General features: G+C 39.8%; 1 protein-coding gene across 1 annotated transcript in view; it reads left to right on the forward strand.

The window, feature by feature from the left end:
• The window catches only part of LOC136866854 (thyrotropin-releasing hormone receptor-like), a 556,289-nt gene that overhangs the window by 386,111 nt on the left and 147,265 nt on the right, over positions 1-22,913 (forward strand). The window contains exons 3-4 of the mRNA XM_068226865.1: positions 9,287-9,426; positions 19,007-19,112. Coding sequence (XP_068082966.1) covers positions 9,287-9,426; positions 19,007-19,112 — 246 coding nt within the window. The remainder of the gene's footprint in view (positions 1-9,286; positions 9,427-19,006; positions 19,113-22,913) is intronic.

The raw sequence follows: 22,913 nt of genomic DNA on the forward strand, positions 1-22,913 counted from the left end.
TGCCTCCGCTTTGTCCAGCACAAATCTCACATGGAGTGACCGGGATTTGAACCACGGTATCCAGCGGTGAGAGGCCGGCGCGCTGCCGCCTGGGCGACGGAGGCTGCTACAAATGGTACAATATACCGGGTGGTTTACTAGCCCCTTATTTTTTCGAGGACAGGCAACCCAAATAACGCGTTTAACCTAAAGATCCTTATAATTTATATTTAAGAACACTAAATAACTTGAAATTTCTTTTTATGGTCTATAAGGCTCTCCGTTACTTGTGTGTCATCACCGTAAATTGATCCATGGACCTAGCAGAGGAGAAACTACTGTGCACAATTCCGCGCCAAATACTAAGCACCATTCTGCAAACATGTGTCTTTTTTTTCTATCTGCTTTACGTCGCACCGACACAGATATGTCTTATGGCGACGATGCGATAGGAAAGCCCTAGGAATTGGAAGGAAGCGGCCGTGGCCTTAATTAAGGTACAGCCCCGGCATTTGCCTGGTGTGAAAATGGGAAACCATGGAAAACCATCTTCAGGGCTGCCGACAGTGGGGCTCGAACCCACTATCTCCCGATTACTGTATACTGGCCGCACTTAAGCGACTGCAGCTATCGAGCTCGGTAACATGTGGTTTATTGCGTCTTTAAATAACACGGGTACCCGTAATGCGATCGAATTAACAGGTTATTCCACGTGCTCTATAACGTAAGGAAGTTAAATGAACAATGTAAACCATCATTGAAGACTTTGACACGTATGTTAACTTCCGAGGTGGAACGGCCGAACAAGTACTAAACCTCTAGCAAGCATCGTGTATGTTGACTTCGTGGCTGTATCGGATAAGTGTTGGAGCAGATCTGTGAGTATCGGCAGCACAGTGGTTCGAATTCAACGTTAGGCACATTATTTGAACGACAGAGGTGCTTCATTTTAGCGGGGATACAATAATAAGCAATATTTTTTGCTATTGGTTCTAAGGGGTGCACTCTGATTTGGCGTATTTCCCCTAAGAATGGGTGGGGAAAGGTTTGGGAAGGAAATCGGCCTTGGACTTTTATTAAGGTACCGTCCCGGCATTCGCCTAGTGGTGAAAATGGGAAACCGAGGAAAACCGTTTCCAGGACGGTCAGCATGGTATTCGAATCCACAACCTACCGAATCCAAAGCACGCAAATAATAATCCACACCTACCAAGTCACATAACAGCACTTATTTATTTCCGCAGATGTATTTATACGAATAGTATGTTCAATTGTTGTTAATTTATGGAGAAAGTACGGTCGAAATAAAATGTATGCCACGTGCTCCGTGTTGGTAAAAAGTTAAATGAATACTGTAAAGTGCTCAAAATTTAGAGCACTTGTTACTCTGAATATGCAGGGTACCATACTTCCTACCTACAGATCACTAAGTCGTAGTCCAACTGGGTTACTTAATATCGGATAAAAACGGTCCTTTTAAGGACCAAATAAAAATTCAGTCTTTGGAACAGGATGGCATGTGGCCCTATTACAGTCACTGTAAACGGCGTTAATCAAAAAAAGTGCACCAGCCTATGATTAGAATCTACTACCACCCAGCTTGATCAGCAACCACCTTAGCTAGCACTTCCTGTCCAAGCGAAAATAAATGTTATTCGCAGCTGTGATCGTTTACCACATTCATTATAGTTTAAGTAATGGACATAACACTGCCGTTAATGATTTCTACCATATTCGCGAGCATTGATTAAACGTATAGTTGTACTAAGGCCATAAAGAAGCAGGTACTAATGTTCTTCGGATGACTATGATATACGCGTTAGTTGGGTTATCTACCTCGGAGAAAAATAACCTACCAGGTCACATAACCGCACTTATTTATTTCATCAGATGTATTTCTACGAAGAGTACGTTCAACTATTGCTAATTTAGGGAGAAAGTACGGTCGAAGAAAATAACTATCAGGTCACATAACAGCACTTATGCATTTCCTCAGAAGTATTCCTACGAAGAGTGCATTCAATTGTTGCTAATTTATGGAGAAAGTACGGTCGAAATACGAAAAGGCAGCACATATCATCTTTGACATTAAAGTGCAAAATTCCAGAAGTACGACGTAAAATGTAGTTTTAAATTTCATAAAAGAGTTTTCATTTGTAAATCTACAGAAAGTATTTACAGTATTCATCAAGCTTCTTCATTTTTTTTAAGTCACTTTACGTCGCAACGACACAGATAGGTCTTATGGAGACGAGCTTCTTAATTTAAGAATAATAATAATAATAATAATAACAAATTTTCCCTGTCTTCTCTTGCTTTCCCAAGACGGACTTTCTAAGTTACATTAATATGTTTATTTCTGTGACAAACTTTTCATATTCCTGTTATTCTTGATCACTGTGGCCCTTGTTCTTGTTCTTCCCTTCTCTTCTCTTCCCTTCTCTTCTCTTCTCTTCTCTTCTCTTCTCTTCTCTTACAGTTTTGTCGTCCGTTTATGCTTCCGTTTTAAATAGTCACATTAGTTCAGAATATCGCAGTCCATTTTCGCAGCAAATCACATAACGGTAAATTATCATGAGTCATCGACATCATCTTAAGCTTTAGTGGCATTTATTCCGTCGCTTGATAAAATTCCTAAATGATAGAAATCCTAATGCAATTCGAGGTTTAAAATGACGTTATATAGGAGGCAGCGCAAATATGTTTGACGTGTTAAGAAGGCTGAAAAACACTTTCATTATGAAGAATATGTTGGTACCACGGAATACTTGACGAGGTGTCACTGGAACTGATGTCGCTAAAACAAAGTTCTACAGTATATGCATCTACGATGTGCTAATTTGTGACGCCATTTTAGAAACAGACTTAAAATACGTAAATGTTGGTCAATAAGTTGCATTTCAATCTGAATTCAGCGTTATAGTTCTGCTATTTCTGAGGGTAAAGCAAAATTGTACAGAGAAGTGGGGAATATTATAACAGGAACCTCGAGGAGCATCCGGCATTGTGTGCGTTAATTAGTGCCGGATACACTGATGTAAAAAAAAAAGTCCTCACCACTGTTTGTAAAGGATCATTCACACCAATAATGTGCAACCGTCCGACTCGTTGGCTGAACGGTCAGCGTACTGGCCTTCGGTTCAGAGGGTCCCGGGTTCGATTCCCGGCTGGGTCGGGGATTTTAACCTTAATTGGTTAATTCCAATGGCACGGGGGCTTCTTTCCAGGCGCCAGCCTGAGGCCTGTGCAGTATTGTCTGTCCACCGCAACCCTCGTTGTGTATACCACAGCACGCCTACAGCCACATCATCATTCCATCCTCATCACGACGCGCAGGTCACCTACGGGTGTCAAATAGAAGCCATACGACATTTCATTTCATTTCATGTGCAAGCCAAACTCTAGTCTTCCCATCTTTCCAGGCGCCAGCCTGAGGCCTGTGCAGTATTGTCTGTCCACCGCAACCCTCGTTGTGTATACCACAGCACGCCTACAGCCACATCATCATTCCATCCTCATCACGACGCGCAGGTCACCTACGGGTGTCAAATAGAAAGACCTGCACCTGGCGAGCCGAACCCGTCCGGGGATATCCCGGCACTAAAAGCCATACGACATTTCATTTCATTTCATGTGCAAGCCAAACTCTAGTCTTCCCATCTTTCCAGGCGCCAGCCTGAGGCCTGTGCAGTATTGTCTGTCCACCGCAACCCTCGTTGTGTATACCACAGCACGCCTACAGCCACAGCACTTTTCAAGATTAACCTCAATCGAGGCTAAAGGGAAGTAGCTGAGTAACAGAGGAAAAGCCAAACAAAACGCAAAAGAATTAATTTTACTGCGTACAGGTGTATATTGAATATGGCAACATTAAATGATGCCGACTGCGTCTGTTGTTGATTCATTTTAGGGAATACAGAACATTTCCCTTCATCTAGGTTCGTTAATTAGTGCTGCGGAGAGGTTTGCAGAATTAGAGTGTTAAACTTGATTATTTATTATTTGCCACTGAGGCTAATGATTTCCTTTACTGTGTTTACATTTAATACGTTAATAAATTATTTGAAAACAAAGTGAAATATAAATTTTAATATATATATTAACTTAATACAAGATCGTATTATATTTAACTCTGGGAAATATATTCGAGATACATTTACCTATAATTGTTTCACTGTAGATTTGGTATGGGTGACCGGGAGATATCTATACATTTCTCTGGAATGAATCTTACAAAAATTAAACAGGATAAACACAGTTACATGATACTAGATTTTCGAACCTAGGACCGCTGGAGTTCACAGTCCTATTGTAAACCCTCGAATACGGAGCTGAGTGGAAAAGGAAGTACTGTCGTGAAAGGGGAAGCAAGATGAACGAAAAGTAATGGTATGCAATATTTACAGTTGTCAGATCTAGCTAAAGGTGCGTACGCAGGTAAATAATTATTAAATATAATTTCTACTCCCAGCTGAGAGAAATTTCTGGAACATAATACTGTAAACATAACTATACGGCAGATATACAATACTTAATGAAATTCTAACTATAAGACTATCCATTGCATCTACTCTTTGAACGCGGTAACTAACGAAAAAGGAAAATAACTCATCATACATACATATTCATTATAGACTGTCTCTCCATGAATACTTTAATCGCCTGCACACAGTTTTATTTGTAACTAGCTCCACAATCTCGTTTAGTTCCACACTCGCTCATCATTAAATCATCAAAGACTAAGACTACCCATTGACACCTTGAACTCCGCTACTTGTCTTACCCTCAATGACCGAATCTGTTATTCTCCTAGGTAACTTCTCCTCCTCCACTCGTCTCAGATGACCCCATCAGCGTAGACGATGTATGCGTTTAACCTCATCCATCAAGTTCATTTCCAACTTAGCCTCTATCCAATGCCATCTTGATCTATCTCTACTTCTCTTACCTTCAAAAACCAAGTCTATTATTCTCCAAGATAATTTATCCTCCACCATTCATCTCAAATTACTCCATCACCGTAGGCTTTAACGCGTTTAGCCTCATCTATCGTGTTTACTTCGAACTTAGCATTTATCTCCTCTTTCCGAGTACAGTTGTTCTCACCTGTTTTACCGGCAATCATTCCCCCTACTTGCATTCCTTTCGAAAGGAATAAGATACTCTGTGTCCAACCAGCTTTCACTCTCGTGCAGCAAATTCGGTCTGAAAACAGACTGATGTAAAGGTCATTTCGTTCAGTAGCTAACTTCTTTCTTACAGAATACCACTGATCGCAGCTGTGAGCTCACTGTGTTAGCTTGTTCAATTCCGCTTACCACACTACCGTACTGGGTGAATACATATCCCAACTATGTGAAATCAACCATCTGTTTCAGTGTATTCCCAACTTCACATTCAAGCCCCTTAGTTATCTTCCCTACTGACATCACATTAGTCTTGAATCTGCTAATTTTCATATCACACTCACTACATATATTTTCAACTTCCAAGATTGCAGGCTTGCTTTCAACACAGTCTGCCATTAAGATCAAGTCGCCGGCGTAGGCTAAACTGCTTACTACATTTCCACCTAAATGAATCCCTCCCTGCCTCTATACCTTTCTGTAGATGATCGGTGTAAACTATAACAATTACGGTATATATATATTTCGTGTGGCTATTTCTAGCCGAGTGCAGCCCTTGTAAGGCAGACCCTCCGACGAGGGTGGGCGGCATCTGCCATGTGTAGGTAACTGCGTGTTATTGTGGTGGAGGATAGTGTTATGTGTGGTGTGTGAGTTGCAGGGATGCTGGGGACAGCACAAACACCCAGTCCCCGGGCCATTGGAATTAACCAATGAAGCTTAAAATCCCCGACCCGGCCGGGAATCGAACCCAGGACCCTCTGTACCGAAAGCCAGTACGCTGTCCATTCAGCCAACGATTCGGACACAACTACGGTGAAAAATTACAGTTTTGTCTAATCCCTCGAATATCTTGAATGAAGAATTCAATCTACCATCAATTCTCATTGCAGCCCAAATGTCAACATAAATGTCTTCACTTACTTTAAATGATACGGCTTAATCCAATTATCCCTCACTACAGCTAACATATTTTCCCTTGGTATTCTGTCATATGCGTTCTCTAAGTCAATGAAACTTAAAACATCACCGCCTATTCCTCCCGGAGAATTTTTTCAATTACTCGACACATACTGAAAGTCTGGTTCTGACAGACTCTCTGTGGTCTGAAATCACACTGGTTTTTATCCAACTTACTCTTTACCATTGAGCACACCCTCTATTCCTGAATGCCTGTGAACACCTGGACTGGTGCAGCGATCAATGAAATACCTCGACAGTTGTTGCAATTCTTTCAGTTCCCTTGTTGATAGGTAGGTGTAGTTGCTAATTTCATCCAATCAGAGGGTGTCTTCCTAATATTCCATGCAAATCCTACTATTCTATGACGCTATTTTATCCCTGCCCTCCCACTATATTTTATAATTTCAAGTTTAATTTCCCGTATTCTTGCTGCTTTATGAAAATTTGGAATATTCACCATCGCTTCCACGTCATCGAGTGTAATTTCACTTGAATGTTATTTTCCTCCCCATGAACTTCATAATTCTGAAAATTTCCTTTCTGATCCTCCCACAGAATTTTTAAATTACACGACACATACTGAAAATCTGTCTCTGGCAGCGTCTCTGCGGTCTGAAACTACACTAGTTTTCATTCAACTTACTCTGTACCATTGAGCACAACCTGCTTTCCAAAATACCTGTGAACACCTTGACTGGTGCAGTGATTAATGAAATACCTCTACAGTTGTTGCAACACTTTCTGGTCCCTTGTTTATGGGTAGGTGAATAAGATATTCAAAATATTCCTTCCATCAGTCCACTGATATGCCGGGATCTAGAGTGAGTTCCTCTGATTTACCCAAAACGCTATTCATTTCTCTCCCTTTCTAAAATTCTATTCTACACTCCAAAAGAGGTTGTTCTGTTGCTTGGCGAAGCCTTTTCAGGCTATTACCTAAAATTATCCCATTTTATTTATTTTTGGAATCTACAATGATTTGTTTCACTTCGTTTATTTCACCTACGTACAACTTCCTATCTTCTTGTTTGTAGCAATTTTTGATTCGCCTTTCTTGAATATTTACAAGCTCCCCTGACTTCAATATTCCAACAATATGTTCGCTTTTTCCAATTTTTACGCACTGTCGTTCATAGGTATTATATTTGGAATACAGCATCCCTGTATGCCTTCCATTCTCTTCCTATATCCTGTCTACTCTTTGAACCTTTTCATTAATCATATTCATGTCCTTCTATCTTACCTCCTCGTCCTAAAATTTTCTACCGTTCTCTGTCTGCAGATAGACTTCAGTTTCTGTATACCTGGTCTAGTGATACTTAGTTCACTGTAAATCAGATAGTGATCTGTATCATCGAAAAATCCTTGCAATATGCGTGTATTCCTAATTGATTTTCTAAATTTGAGGTCAGTTATGATAATATAGACTCTTATAGATTCATTTCCGCTACCCTTCCATGTTCAACGGTGATTAGCTTTATGCTTTAGCAGTGAATTCGCAACTGCTTATCCCATGCAATAAAATTATTTAGCAATTCCTTTTTTTTAATCCAGTAATCGTATTTACTCTAACAGCAGAGTTTAAAGATGCGGGCGTCATGGTCTTTGGCATGAATTTAAGATTTGTTTGAAGGATAAACCAGGGTGCATTCAGTCTTGGAAACACAGCTGAGAAAGTTTGCGCTTTAAGGCCTTTCTCTCTCTCTCTCTCTCTCTCTCTCTCTCTCTCTCTCTCTCTCTCTCTCTCTCTCCCTTCCCCCCCCCTCCCTTACCGTGGTTTTTATCTGAATTTAATGTGAATGACAGATGGATGAAAACAAGTGTAACAAATCTGGGTGGCTGAAAATCAGAGAAATTCGAGCAGGAGATGTGTGGCTACGGCATAGTGTTGTATAGCATTTGGCCGCCTCAATAGTGTAACAGTTAGCACTATTAGCTGCCGTCTTCAATGCCGCGGGTTCGTTTACCGGTACTGCCAGAAATTTCAGATCACCGTAATTCTGGTTTGCACCAGATTCAAGTGCGAGGTGGGCATCGCCTGGTGAACCCACTCCGTTGCGATGAGCAGCCTCGTCGTATCAGGCCTCGCCGGGCGATGGTCACTGCGTAAGGAGTCCATTATATTGAACATAGCCTGTACAATAGTTATTTCCGTAGATCATATTTATTCACAGGGCCAACGGCACTGCGGCAGCGTGTTGACCGTTGGCCATTTATTCTCAACTTGTTTCCAGTTTGTTTACAACGTAATACTGTATATGGTTTGTTGGCTTAGGCTATTACGGATTTGAACTCTGTATTGGGCGAAGGCCTTTATGGTTCAATAATCCAGTATATATATGATACTGCGAGAAATTTAAGAATGGCAGGAGGGTTGGTACGTGGTTGAAATGGTACATGCAGCTCACCTCCATTGGGGGTGTGCCTGAAAAGAGCTGCACCAACTTGGGATGAGGACACGAGTTTAATTTACCATTGAGTTGTATGCAGCTCAGTTAGCTGAGACATTTGCTTTAGATCCTGAAGGTCGAGGATTCATTTCCTGGCAGATTCGGTTGACATTTGATAGTAGCATAAACATAACGGACTAAAATTGTTGCATTGTTAATATGAAATCTACTTTTAAAGATTGCTTCTAACCAGCTGCACCCGCAAGCGGTACATTATGCCAGTGTGGTTTATCTCACTTAATTCTGGCTTTTGTGTGTATTGTAATTGTAGTAAGCCTATAGCATTAATTGATTAATTATTCATTTTTACTTTATTTCTGGCAGCAAATGAGTGCTTGGACCGAGTAAGAGAGGCCAAGTACCTTATAGTGAGTAGTATTTAATCGTAAGCCGGGATAAATGGTTCGGACGGTAAAAGCGCTGAATTCTGAGGCAAAGCTAGTAGGTTTATCCCGGCTCAGGTGATCAGATACGACGGTCTCGTACCAGTAAGAACATAAAATGTATAAAATGGTGGCATAAAATGCCGTTACATCAGCGGCACCGAAAATCGTAAAAGTCGTGCAACCAATAACATTATAACCAATTACTTTTTCATATTTTGCGGTGAGGTATGTTATTGTAACAACTAGAATATGTTGACCCTTCTATTCAGGATCTATACACTTCATGAACAATAACCCATGGTGTTACATGAACATGGTGCCAATGTACTCTGACAGACATTGCATTGCTAATTCTCATGTTCTTTTCTTCCTTGTTACAGAGCAGCAGTTCAAACAACAACAACAGCCGACGGCAGCCATCTCAACAGTCATTCCACTCCTCGAAATCAAATAATTCTCGGCAGCAGCCCTCAAGGGCCACAAACCCTGCTGTCGAGCGAACTGTATCTATTCACTGCATACGTAAGTATCCGCAATCATATTGCATTTCTTGTATATGTTATAGTTGTCAGCAACATAAACTTTGGATGGAATATCGTAATTATGTCGTGTATCAAATATCCTAAATAAAGGGAAGCTTCTCAGTTCGTAACTAGATATTCGTCATTTTATCAGTCAGTTAATCAATCAAATTAACTATTATACTTCATTGGAAGGTTGACTGTATGCGGCCGGTGTTGTTAACAAGCAATACCTCTTCTAGTAAGGATCATTAATGAATATACAGTAACCGAGCAAGAAGTCGCGCGGCTTGAGGTACATAGCAATCAGCTTGCATTAGGGAGACTGTGGGTTCGAACTGCACTGTCGGCAGCCCTGAAGATGGTTTTCCGTGCTTTTCCATTTTGACACCAGGCAAATTCTGCGCCTGTAATTTAATTAAGTCCACGGCCATTCCTAGCCCTTTCCTGTCAGATCGTCGCCATAAGACCTATCTGTGTCGGTGCGATGTAAAGCCAATAGGGACCTTGCATGACCCGGGATTGTAATTTAAAATGGCTAATATGATTCAAAATTTCATGCAGAATTCAAAAATGTAGTCAGATTGTAGAAATAATAACCACAAATACGATAAAAATCCAAATTAAAATACGAAAATGGCACGTGACGGAAGTAAGTGATCTCATTGGTCTGACTTCATCGTCCAGGTTGACTGTATTAGCAGACGAAATAACGCAGAGTGAGCTTTGAGAAACAGGATTCAGTTCACGTATTTGTCCTTTACGTTAATGTCTGGTGAAGTTAAGTTCAGTTTCTACACAGTGTGTAATAATCTGAGTGTTTTTTGTTGTTCCGTTTTTGGCCTTAAAATGAATCTTGTGCAGACAGTGAGCAGAAAAGTTATACACGGTATATAGTTCCGATGTGCACAAATACATGGCATACCACTACATACAAATTATTTATCAATGTGCCAAAGGGCAGTAAATCTAGGAAGAAATACCGGTGATATACAGTAAAAGTATACAGTTTATTGCTGTGAGAATCATTTTTATGGAAGTTGAATTTGTTTGAACTTTTAATCACCTTTTCATGTCTGCCGTTCTAACGGCATATCTTTACATTTTAATCAACGATTCTTTAATTAAATGTTTCAATTATGTATTGGAGTAAGAAAGTAATAACCAGTGCATACGATAATGCTGATTATTAAAGCATTCTCCAAACCTAACCCAAGTTTTTGGTGATCCATGGCAAATTAATAAACCAAAGGGTTTACGAACCAGATTGAGTGTTCTATTATACCAATTTATCTTGGCATGCGGCAATTATTTATTTATTTATTTATTTATTTATTTATTTGTTTATTTATTTATTTATTTATTTATTTATTTATTTATTTATTTATTTATTTATTTATTATTTATTTTATTTTATTTATTAAATAGCTTATATTTGTAAACAATTTAGGCTACATCTAAATACTCTATAATATAACACCGAGCGAGTTGGCCGTGCCGATAGGAGCGCGCAGCTGTGAGATTGCATTTGGGAGATAGTGGGTTCGAACCCCACAATATCCGGACTGACGGCTTATTTGTTATAGATACATCGAAATTTTGTGGACGTTTGACTCAGGACTACGAAACAACGTGAATTTATATGCTCCTTCCAGTTAAATGAAATGGCGTATGGCTTTTAGTGCCGGGAGATTCCAGGACGGGTCCGGCTCGCCAGGTGCAGGTCTTTTGATTTGACTCCCGTAGGTGCCCTGCGCTTCGTAACGAGGATGAAACGATGATTAAGACAACACATACACCCAGCCCCCGTGCCAGGTAAATTGACCAATGAGGATTAAAATTCCTGACCCTGCCGGGAATCGAACCCGGGACCCCTGTGACCAAAGGCAAAAACGCTAACCATTTACCTATGGAGGCGGACTCCTTCCAGGTGTGACCGTTAGATGGTACCTATCGAGATCAGACATATTGGATGGATCATTTAAACTCGGAGCTTTTGCGATGTAAAATGTCTGTTATGAAGCATATGATAACACAGTGAGTGTTTACGAACGTTAAACAAATAAATAAATAGTGAACAAGCGAGTTAAGCGTTCATCATTTACAAATGAAGTCCTATATCGGAGGGGGATCTCGAGTGTGACTACTATTGATTTGGATTACTGGAAAATACAGCGGTTGTTCAATTACGTCCCAATTGTGGTCATGCGGGCGCGTAAATGACACTTCGAAATGAAATCCCTTAAATCTGCTCATCGGTCAAGCGCACGCCCATTTCTCTCATCCAAACTCATAATATTACAATAATAATAATAATAATAATAATAATAATAATAATAATAATAATAATAATAATAATAATAATAATAACGATGAAATATGGCCGATCTCGAGAGGTATCATCTAACACCAACCAATTACCAACCAATCACATTAGGCAGAGGAAAATAAGCGAAAGATTGCATAGCACTTGCAGACAACTAGCCCAAAATCAGATCAAAGAAACTGCGGAACAAGTCATCCTCCAGATATCCTTTGAAAATATAGAATACATGACCTGCAAACAGCAAGCACGAAAACTCATTGGAGACAAAATATGACAAACTTAAACGAGTATCATAATTTAAAAATCTTGTGAAACAACTCGGGAAAATTGATTCGAAACAAAAGCGAACAAAATTAGATGCCAAAAGATGGAAACTGCATATCGACTAATCCAAAATATCTACAACAAAGTATTTATCTCCACGCACATAAAAGTAAGACATCACATCACAACCAGCATGTTTTTATGGATCAGAAACGCCAATTTTGAACAGGAAAGCAGACACTGAAAACTTTAAGAAAAATGAACGCAAGATCATAAGAAAAATTCTCGGACCAAAAGTCGCAGATGGACAATACGACTCAGAGGCAAACAGGAAATCAAACAATACACAAATATTCGCAATGTTATTAGAAAACTTGATTCGATGGACATAGTAAAAGAAAGGACCCAGACAGACTTAAAAAATAAATAGTCGAATTCTATGCAAACAGGAGTAAAGCCAAAATAGACACAGTGAAATGGATTGGCGAAATTAAAAACCAATCGGAAACAGGCAGGAATTACACCAGCATATCTCCAAAAAATGGGTAATCTTCAGATCCAAAATTCACAAACGACAAATTGATCATGAAGACCAAAAACGAAGACTGGAACAACCTGGTCTGAAGTCAGAAAGGAAGGCAAATGCACGCATTTAAGTTGGCTTTACGTCGCACTGAAAACAAATAGGTCTTATGGCGACGATGGGATAGGAAAGGGCTAGGAGTGGGAAGGAAGCGGCTTTGGCTTTAATTAAGGTACTGCTCGAACATTTGTCTGGTGTGAAAATGGGAAAATATGAAAATAGATATTCAGGGCTACCGACAGTAGGTGTCGAACCCCACTATCTCCCGAATACAAGCTCACAGCTGTGCGTCCCTAACCGCACAGCCAACTCGCTTGGTGACTGATGATGTATTCTATTAGAATTCTTTGTATTATAGTTATGAACGTTGGCATGACCGGTCAGTTTAAAATAGATACAGGTTCCACTTGTGTACCATTTGGACAGTATGGTCAATGTTGATGACGTTAGTATCTTTAAAAACAATATCGGCTCTAACTGTACAGCCCAGGCCATAAAGATTTCCAGCTGTTCTGTTCTGTAGGACCGGAAGTCATTCAAGATCACTTTTTCACCTTTATAATTTTCGATACTCTATTTGAAATCTGCCGGCACACATCAACAGAAGAAGCGTTGTCTTCTACCATTTTATTTATGGTGAATTGATCTTACAGCCTATATTATAACATTCTCACCGTCATAAATGGTAGAATGCTTCAGACCACGACAGAAGTTATATAGGACTAAAATTTCCCTTTTTCTTTATTATCCTCAAGAAACGTTTTTGTGACCTTGTACACAAACATTCTCATCCAAATTCAAACATTGGTCATTTCTTACTTCAGATTATCCTAGTGACCTCTTGGTCCAAGTTCCCGATATAATGAAGACTTTCGAAGAATTAAATTCGATTAATACACGTATACAGTATGTCTCTGACACCATATTTCTTGTGAGGGCGCTGCTCGTACAAGAGTATTACGAATAATGCGTATAAGAATTTTCAGTGAAACGATCAAGGCAAAAACTATTAATGTAAAAATACTATAAAGTGCACAATTTAAAAAATCAAGAAGTCTGCATTCGAAGAACGCATCCTGAAGTGCAGATCCATGACAAACTCACATTGTAGTCAGATTTTCTCCCACAGATTATTACAAATGTAATGCACTTTCAGAATGAAAATTGAGTTACTTACTTTTGGCTTTAGCATTTTATAATTTAGAATATTATTCTGTCTATTGAAAGTTCACGCAAATAGAAGAAACTTACAACCAAAATTTGAGAAAATTTACATGTTTTCGGTGAAAGTAATTTCAAAATCCTTAATGCATTTTCTTAAGATATTTTGGGAAGCATTTCATATTTGTGTGCAGGCTCTTACACAGCATAATTCATTGTTTCCACACAAAAACACACACACATGATTAGAAATGTACATTTTCAGAATGAACATTATGTCATATTTTTTCATTTACACTGACTGACAGAGCAAATGCAACACCAAGAAGGAGTGGTCAGAACTTTATGCCAATTGCAGGGTAGACTGACGTCACTGAGGTATGCTCATGATGTGAAATGCGCCGCTGTGCTGCGCACGTAGCGAACGATAAATGGGACACGGCGTTGGCGAATGGACCACTTCGTACCGTGATTTCTCAGCCGACAGTCATTGCAGAAAGTGTTGTCGTGTGCCACAGGACACGTGTATAGCTAAGAATGCCAGGCCGCCGTCAACGGAGGCATTTCCAGCAGACAGACGACTTTACGAGGGGTATGGTGATCGGGCTGAGAAGGGCAGGTTGGTCGCTTCGTCAAATCGCAGCCGATACCCATAGGATTGTGTCCACGGTGCAGCGCCTGTGGCGAAGATGGTTGGTGCAGGGACATGTGGCACGTGCGAGGGGTCCAGGCGCAGCCCGAGTGACGTCTGCACGCGAGGATCGGCGCATCCGCCGCCAAGCGGTGGCAGCCCCGCACGCCACGTCAACCGCCATTCTTCAGCATGTGCAAGACACCCTGGCTGTTCCAATATCGACCAGAACAATTTCCCGTCGATTGGTTGAAGGAGGCCTGCACTCCCGGCGTCCGCTCAGAAGACTACCATTGACTCCACAGCATAGACGTGCATGCCTGGCATGGTGCCGGGCTAGAGCGACTTGGATGAGGGAATGGCAGAACGTCGTGTTCTCCGATGAGTCACGCTTCTGTTCTGTCAGTGATAGTCACCGCAGACGAGTGTGGCGTCGGCGTGGAGAAAGGTCAAATCCGGCAGTAACTGTGGAGCGCCCTACCGCTAGAGAACGCGGCATCATGGTTTGGGGCGCTATTGCGTATGATTCCACGTCACCTCTAGTGCGTATTCAAGGCACGTTAAATGCCCACCGCTACGTGCAGCATGTGCTGCGGCCGGTGGCACTCCCGTACCTTCAGGGGCTGCCCAATGCTCTGTTTCAGCAGGATAATGCCCGCCCACACACTGCTCGCATCTCCCAACAGGCTCTACGAGGTGTACAGATGCTTCCGTGGCCAGCGTACTCTCCGGATCTCTCACCAATCGAACACGTGTGGGATCTCATTGGACTCCGTTTGCAAACTCTGCCCCAGCCTCGTACGGACGACCAACTGTGGCAAATGGTTGACAGAGAATGGAGAATCATCCCTCAGGACACCATCCGCACTCTTATTGACTCTGTACCTCGATGTCTTTCTGCGTGCATCGCCGCTCGCGGTGGTCCTACATCCTACTGAGTCGATGCCGTGCGCATTGTGTAACCTGCATATCGGTTTGAAATAAACATCAATTATTCGTCCGTGCCGTCTCTGTTTTTTCCCCAACTTTCATCCCTTTCGAACCACTCCTTCTTGGTGTTGCATTTGCTCTGTCAGTCAGTGTATTATTGGATTCGGCACGTTATTCGGTAATGTAGAAAATTATTCTATCTCTACGAGAAGTTCAAAAATCTTTAAGAAATTGATATCCACAATTTGAGTAAAATTGCGCATTTTTGGTGGAATTAATTTTCAAATCCCAAGTGTACTTTCTTCAGATATTCCAGGACGCTTTTGCTCATAATTGAATTGTGCGCATTGATGTTTTAACGATTTCACTGCAATTTTCACGGTAAACAAATAACCTTGCTGGAATATTTTCTACTGACTATATTAGATCATCAGCATATAGCCTCCTCAATCATCATATACCAAAAGGGTTATTAAAATTTCTTAAGAACTCCTTTTCCTCGAACTTTTGAACTTGTTTCAAAGAAAAGATTTGATGGCCACATTACTCCGATTTACCCCAATGTATATTATTCTAAACTTCAATTTAAAATATGTAACTTCTTAACAAATTTCAATATGATTTTGAAAGCACCTGTAACGTTTATTGGAAAGTTATCAAATGATCGAAATGGCGATATTGACCTCGTACTTTAATGTCGTGCTGTTGATCGATTGAGACGTCGTGTTTGTGTATTCATTCTAATCGACCAGTATTCTTCTGGAGGAAAACTCGTTGTTGAACTGACTCCGTCGTTCATCCATTGGTGCTCTCAAGCTGTCTTAAGCCCGATGTAAATGTGCCAACACCGGCTCGCAAAGCCTATTTGAATTCGCCCGTTAAACGGTCTGATTGGCTGATAAAATGACAATGGCACGAGATATCGAATTAATTTTTCAAATTATTTATCATTACGGCCAACCCTCTAACGTTCATATACTCGGTTACGTTCACGTTACTTCCGACCATCCTGTATATATATCATCATCCCGTGACGTATCAGGGAGTTGTGATTAGCACAGTGGCTTAACTGCTGGATTTCCACCCCGAAAGCTAAGGTTCGAGTCCCGATCGATCCTAGGTTGGAATTTTCACCTGAAAAATTACACTATGTCAGGTGAGTTGGCTTCGCTGTTCGAGTCAAGTACCTGTAAGCTTACATTCGAGAAACAGGAGGTTGGAAACCCACCATTGGCAACCCTGAAGAACGTAGTCCGTGGATTCTCAAATTCAACACCGCGAAAGTTCTTAGACTGTAACTTAATTAAGGTCACGGTTACTCCCTACCCAATCTCAGCCCTTTATTGTCAAAACTTAACTGAGTCGGTGCGACGTTAAAACACCAGTAGGAAAAGAACAAAATGACCCCACAATTACTTGGAATAAGACGAAGAAAGATTTTTTAACATGTTTATTGTTGCAGAACGTTCGTAATTACGTTTATTATTTTCACATCATATCTCTGATCATGAGGTGCCACAGCTTCATTCACTGGATTATTATTATTATTATTATTATTATTATTATTATTATTATTATTATTATTATTATTATTATTATTATTATTATTATTATTATTATTATTATTATTATTCCAAGGGAAAAAGGCAAAAGAGGCATGGTTCAGTGAGGTACAGAAAGACCTGCAGGAGATTGGGATCTCATTTGAAGAAATCCAGGAGCGTGACTCACTTAAGAAAACTCTCCAGGAACTTCAGAGTTTCCAACAAAAGCCGAAGCTGAAAACTGGAAAGGCATGGACGAAAGATTGAAAGGAGCAACACCGCCTACGAATGAAGGAATACTGGGCCAACATTAAAGCTCGGAGGAAACAGCTGAAATGACGTGATCCTTAGCTGGCCGAAACTAAACGAGAAAATTATTATTATTATTATTATTATTATTAATTTACATCGTTATGCCCTACTTAGGAGCTCGATTGAAACAACTTATCTGATAAGTTGGCCTTCTTCTCCTCCCAAAATTTCTTTATCCTCTCACTGAGCTTCTTCCTTCGTTCTTCTGTCAAGTTATAGTGGCTCTGGTGTAGGGTTTGTCTTCAAACTGGTGATTTTGGTCCTGAATTTACATCTGTGCTGTATAATGTCTTCCGAGATGTTTATTTCCTGGAGATCTGTTTCAGTTTCACGCTGTTATTGCTTTTAGATGAAAGGGCCAGGTTGAGAATTATTTTAGTTACTCTGTTAATGTTCATTCTGATAACGTGAACATAACACTTCAATCATCTTTTCCGAAAAGTGTGAGATAATTTTTCAGAATGACAATATATTTCCTGGAATGATTGTTTCCATCCATATTCCCTCTATACAAACTAGGCCAAAAATTGTTCTTAAAATTGTCGTACCGAGCTGTATAGTTGCAGTCGCTTAAGTGCGGCCAGTATCCAGTATTCTGGAGGTAGTGGGTTCGAACCCCACTGTCGGCAGCCCTGAAGATGGTTTTCCGTGATTTCCCATTATCACACCAGGCAAATGCTGGGGCTGTATTGTACCTTAATTAAGACCACGATCGCTTCCTTCCACCTCCTAGGCCTTTCCTCTCCCATCGTCGTCATAAGACCTATCTGTGTCGGTGCGACGTAAAGCCACTAGAAAAAAAAAGACGAACGTCATGATTTCTAAGAAAATTAACCAGACGAAATTAAAATTACTGACTGGGCCTCTACGCCAAGGAGCCAGACCTATTTCAACTTGAATATTGACTGAAATAACATCCATTACTGTTACGATCAATATCACTAAGGTTCGTAAGTTTCATGGCGCACTTGTTGACAACCACTGGGTTAAAGGATGGCTGAGCCAAGTCTTAACAAGCAACCTCTTATTTGAAAGTTAATTCAATGGCAACTCGTTGTACTCGCGTGAGTTTGAGTGTACCTTTTTGTTCTCTAATACAAAATTCTTCTGCTTGATCGACATGATTACTGAAATGATATTCAATTTGTTTCCCATTTCATCTGATTTCCGCTGGGACTTCCAACTTGACCTCTTTGTGAATCCTGTTTGAAGGAAAAGCTGATGGTCATTTCCCAAAAGTCCACGGTCTGCACGGTGGACTCTTTTAATCAGCCAGTGTCCGTAATGGTTGAAGTCATCACCAACTATCTGACTCGAACGTAGCGAATGTGAAAATCTGCGGTAATCCTATATGACTTGTTAGATTTAGTGTTTAATGACTTTGAGTTGAGAGACGTAAACATACAAAGTAAATAAATATACTGATGACTACAGCTCGTTATGGCCACGGTCGCCTCCTTCCCAGTCCTAGTCCTGTCCTATCCCACCGTCGCTTTAAGACTTATCTCTGAGCTGGTGTGACGTAAAACCAATTTAAAATAACTATATATCAATGGTTGGTCTGTTATACATGTACTTTTTTCGATATATTTCCAACTTTACGATTCATGAATCTCGAATTTGTTACTTAAGTGATATCCCATATCATTTATATTAAGTGCGAGTTGTAACGGTTTGTGATGTATTAATTCCTTCTTGCACTTCTCTTCATTATATTGCATGGTTCCTGATGACAGCAGCCTAGTCATTTGTTGGTAAGTTTCTCTCGAATAGTTTTTATGTTCTTAGTATCCTTATCTTCGTTGTTGAAACCTATTTTCTTTTGTGCAGATGTACGGTCGCCTGGCAAGAACCTAATGTCGACACGAACACAGCAGAGTATAACAAAGATGCTTCTGTTGATATCCACGGTATTCATCCTTCTGAATTTGCCGAGGTAAGTAAATATTTCTAATATCCAAGTTTCATATAAAAGATCTGATCTCCACATAGATCATATCACAGTAGAAAATACGGATTTATTTGTATATTAATATATTGACAGGTAGACAATAATCATCTGATTGATCTCGAAAACTCTGCAGTTCTTCAAGGAAGTCACATCGCATCTATCAAAAAAATATGAATTTGTCCATCGTAATGTTGGATAGAATTCATACAAACGTGATTCCTCAATCATGTACACGTTAGTACACAAAGTGTAAGCCTAATAACAATAAGATGGTCAAAATAGAGAAAATAATAATAATAATAATAATAATAATAATAATAATAATAATAATAATAATAATAATAATAATAATAATAATCTCTGATTAATATAAACGAATTTATCGCATTAATACACTGTCTGAGAAGGAACGTTTACATGACAAATGTAAATACTCTAATATTAAATTGAACCATCTATTTAAATATATTAAATACTAGCATTTGTACCCGTTTTTCGCACGGAAATTTATAGTGGATTACATGTTTCCTTCAGCAATTCACGAGATGTAACATGGCTCTATTAACACGTTGAATTCGACATGTTAAAATTAGATTTTCCTAACGAAAGCGCGTCGCAGCAACGTGAATTGTGATGAAGCTTAACAAAGTCAAGAAAGAGAATGAGGACGATTTCCGAATGTATTGTACGGTACAGTTCCTAGTCCGAAGTTGTGCGAAATTCTCCATGGTTCTCAGGTTGCATATTGTATCTCTGACCACTGGCGTGGCGCCCTGATGTTCATGATACCTTCGTTAATATCTGCCCTATCGCAAAGAGTAAAATTACTCTCTATTTTTCCCATTACCCGCCTTGAAGTGGCATGCATGGCATGTTCCACGAGATTTGGACTAAACATACCATTTTTCGTAATATTCTGCGTTATTATTCATCGTACTAAAATGAGTACATGGCATACAGAAACAGAAATAACATATTCTTAAAAGTTTATTATATACAGTCTTTTGATAGACCTAATGTTAACAAAAGTATTTTAGAATAATCTTTATATAAATACCAACTTCATGTGATTACCATGACAGCATATGCACCTCATAATACAATTCTGAGTAGATTCCAAATACGTAGTTTGATTGAAATAAGTCCAGCAGTTTTCCACTTTTAGGAATAGACAGACACCAAAGGGAAAATTTCTACCTCACGTTTCCACGGTGTGCAGTTACATTAGGTCAGCTAAGGATAAAATGATGGCAAGCATAATTGGCAGTCATACAAATTTTAGTGAAAAATGGAAGGGTATGTATAGGTACTTTAAGGCAGAAACAGGTTCCAAGAAGGACTTTCCAGGAATCATTAATGAAATGGGGAGTGTGTATGTGAGGATCATGAAAAGGCAGAAGTATTCATTCAGCACTCTTCGCATAGCACAACACAATGAATACACGCTGTTTTCATGTGTAAGTCACTCACTGAACGCTCAATAATTCTTGTATTCATGCATAAACTACGCTATTATAAAGCTAACACATTGAGCACACTATCAGTACCACGGATGTTAAACAAAACTAATGCAATGGAGACACGGAAGTTATCGCTTAATCGCTACTGCATTAGATCACATCAGCCGGACATGAAACTATATATATCTCGGCAAATTCGTCTCCTGCGTGTTTTCTTGTTAGGAATGGACCCGGTGGTGCAGAACTTCACTAAATTACGTGTCGTATTCTTATGAGGAGGGATGATGCCAGGAAATTTGCGAATGAAACTCAAAAGCGGCATTCTCTAAGAGAATAATGCTTCGCGTAGCACAATGAACACAATAAACACACGCTGTTGTACTACCATATATATCCTCACTAAACACGCGATTACTCTTGAACTCATACAGAAACTACGCTATTTAAAAGCTAACACATTGTACACACATTTCCGTGTAAATCCACGGACACTCACCCAGAGCTAAAGAAAAAAAAAAGGGGGGGGGACCCTGTAAAATAGCATGATGAAAGAATTGTAATTCTATCGTTGAAAGAAGAATTCTAATGACGAAGGAAAGAGCAAATACAATTGTAATGAAAATGTATGCCATATTGACTTGAAAAGTTCATGCACCTTATAACCTATTAAGCAGGACACATTCATTAATGCTGTTTGAGTTGCCTAGTTACATGAAAGTACATCTCGATCACGGCATGTTGGATTGCTATTTCCTAACAACAGGCAATGACTAGCCTAGCTCTGTGGCCTCCTATCAAGAAAGATACTTCATAAAACATGATGGCGTGTTCCCACCCACCCTCCTATTTACAGCCACGGTCATGAACCTCCTAGCAAGAAAACACGGCGGCGTGTTCACATCTTCCTATATACAGTATTACTTACAAAGACTGGCAAGGAGGGGGATATGAGCTCAGACACTTGGTTACACGATTTGCAATACATGGATTTCACTATAAGTTGTGTAAAACTAAGAAATTCTATCAACCAGACACGGACTGTGTATGTGAACGTTGTGGTAAGAGCTGTGAACGTTATCATGCTATGATTTGCAGTCGGCACGAATCGCTAACAGACTTCTGCAGAGATGACTAATATGTTATTAACGTAAATTTCTTTTGGACATTGGCTGCAGTAAAATATTCATTCATTCATTCATTCAACTTCGCTAATCGGCGAACTAGGGACCACGATAAGCCTCACTTTACATTCTGGCATTTGTTCGTCTTTCGCTTGATCCACATCGTCTTCATTAGCTCACTGTATTTAGCACGACGTTCTTCTGTCCATTTAGCACCAGTTGCCCGTTTTTCGTCCCGGAAAGTCCCAAAAGTCTTGATGGCTGCTCTGAAAAGATTTCGGTCTTGTGCATCTTCTGCTTGTAGGCCCAGCTCTTTAAGATCTTTCTTGACATTAACGTACCATGGCATTGCCGTTTTTGGTTTTGCGTCAAATATACTGAAGATACGTTTCGTCCATCGAGAGTCGATCATCCGTCGTATATGACCGCAGAAGCGAACTCTGCCTTTACGCATTGTGTCCGTGATCTTCTCTATCTTAGAGTATATTTCTTGCCTGGATTTTCTAATGTAGATGCCATTTTTGTAGTTTGGACCAAGTATGGTGTGTAAGATCTTTCTTTCTTTCCTCTCTAAATCCGCAAGCAAACATTTCTCGGACAGGATAAGGCATTCAGATGCATACAGTGATACTGGTTTGATGACAGTGTTGTAGTGACGAATTTTTGTGTTCAGGGAAAAGCACTTTTTGTTGTAAATGTTGCGGGTGGTTTGGAAAGTGACTTCCATTTTCTTGATTCTTGCTGCTATGGCCTCTTTGTCAAGTCCATTTTGCTGAATCCATTGAATCCATTCCCCATTATTATTATTATTATTATTATTATTATTATTATTATTATTATTATTATTATTATTATTATTATTATTATTATTATTATTATTACTTACTGGGCTATCATGATACAGAGTTAGATGCTGTTGCCTAGCGACGACCTGTCCATCAATGTCGATCCAATCTTGGTGCGGCTTTGTAATTAAATTAATTATACCAAATTACTCATCATAAGAAATACCTGTCGGATTTCGTTCAAACCAGCTCCTAAATCGTCTCTGGAGCAATAAGAACAAATTGTGAAATTTTCAGCAAAATCGGTCCAGTAGTGTTTGAGCCCACATGAGACAAACACACACACACACACACACACACACACACTTTTATATACACTGCCTGCCAAAACGTTAAGCACCCAGAAGGTGCGATTGAAAG

This window comes from Anabrus simplex, chromosome 3, assembly GCF_040414725.1.
Source record: "Anabrus simplex isolate iqAnaSimp1 chromosome 3, ASM4041472v1, whole genome shotgun sequence".
Lineage (NCBI taxonomy): Eukaryota > Metazoa > Arthropoda > Insecta > Orthoptera > Tettigoniidae > Anabrus > Anabrus simplex.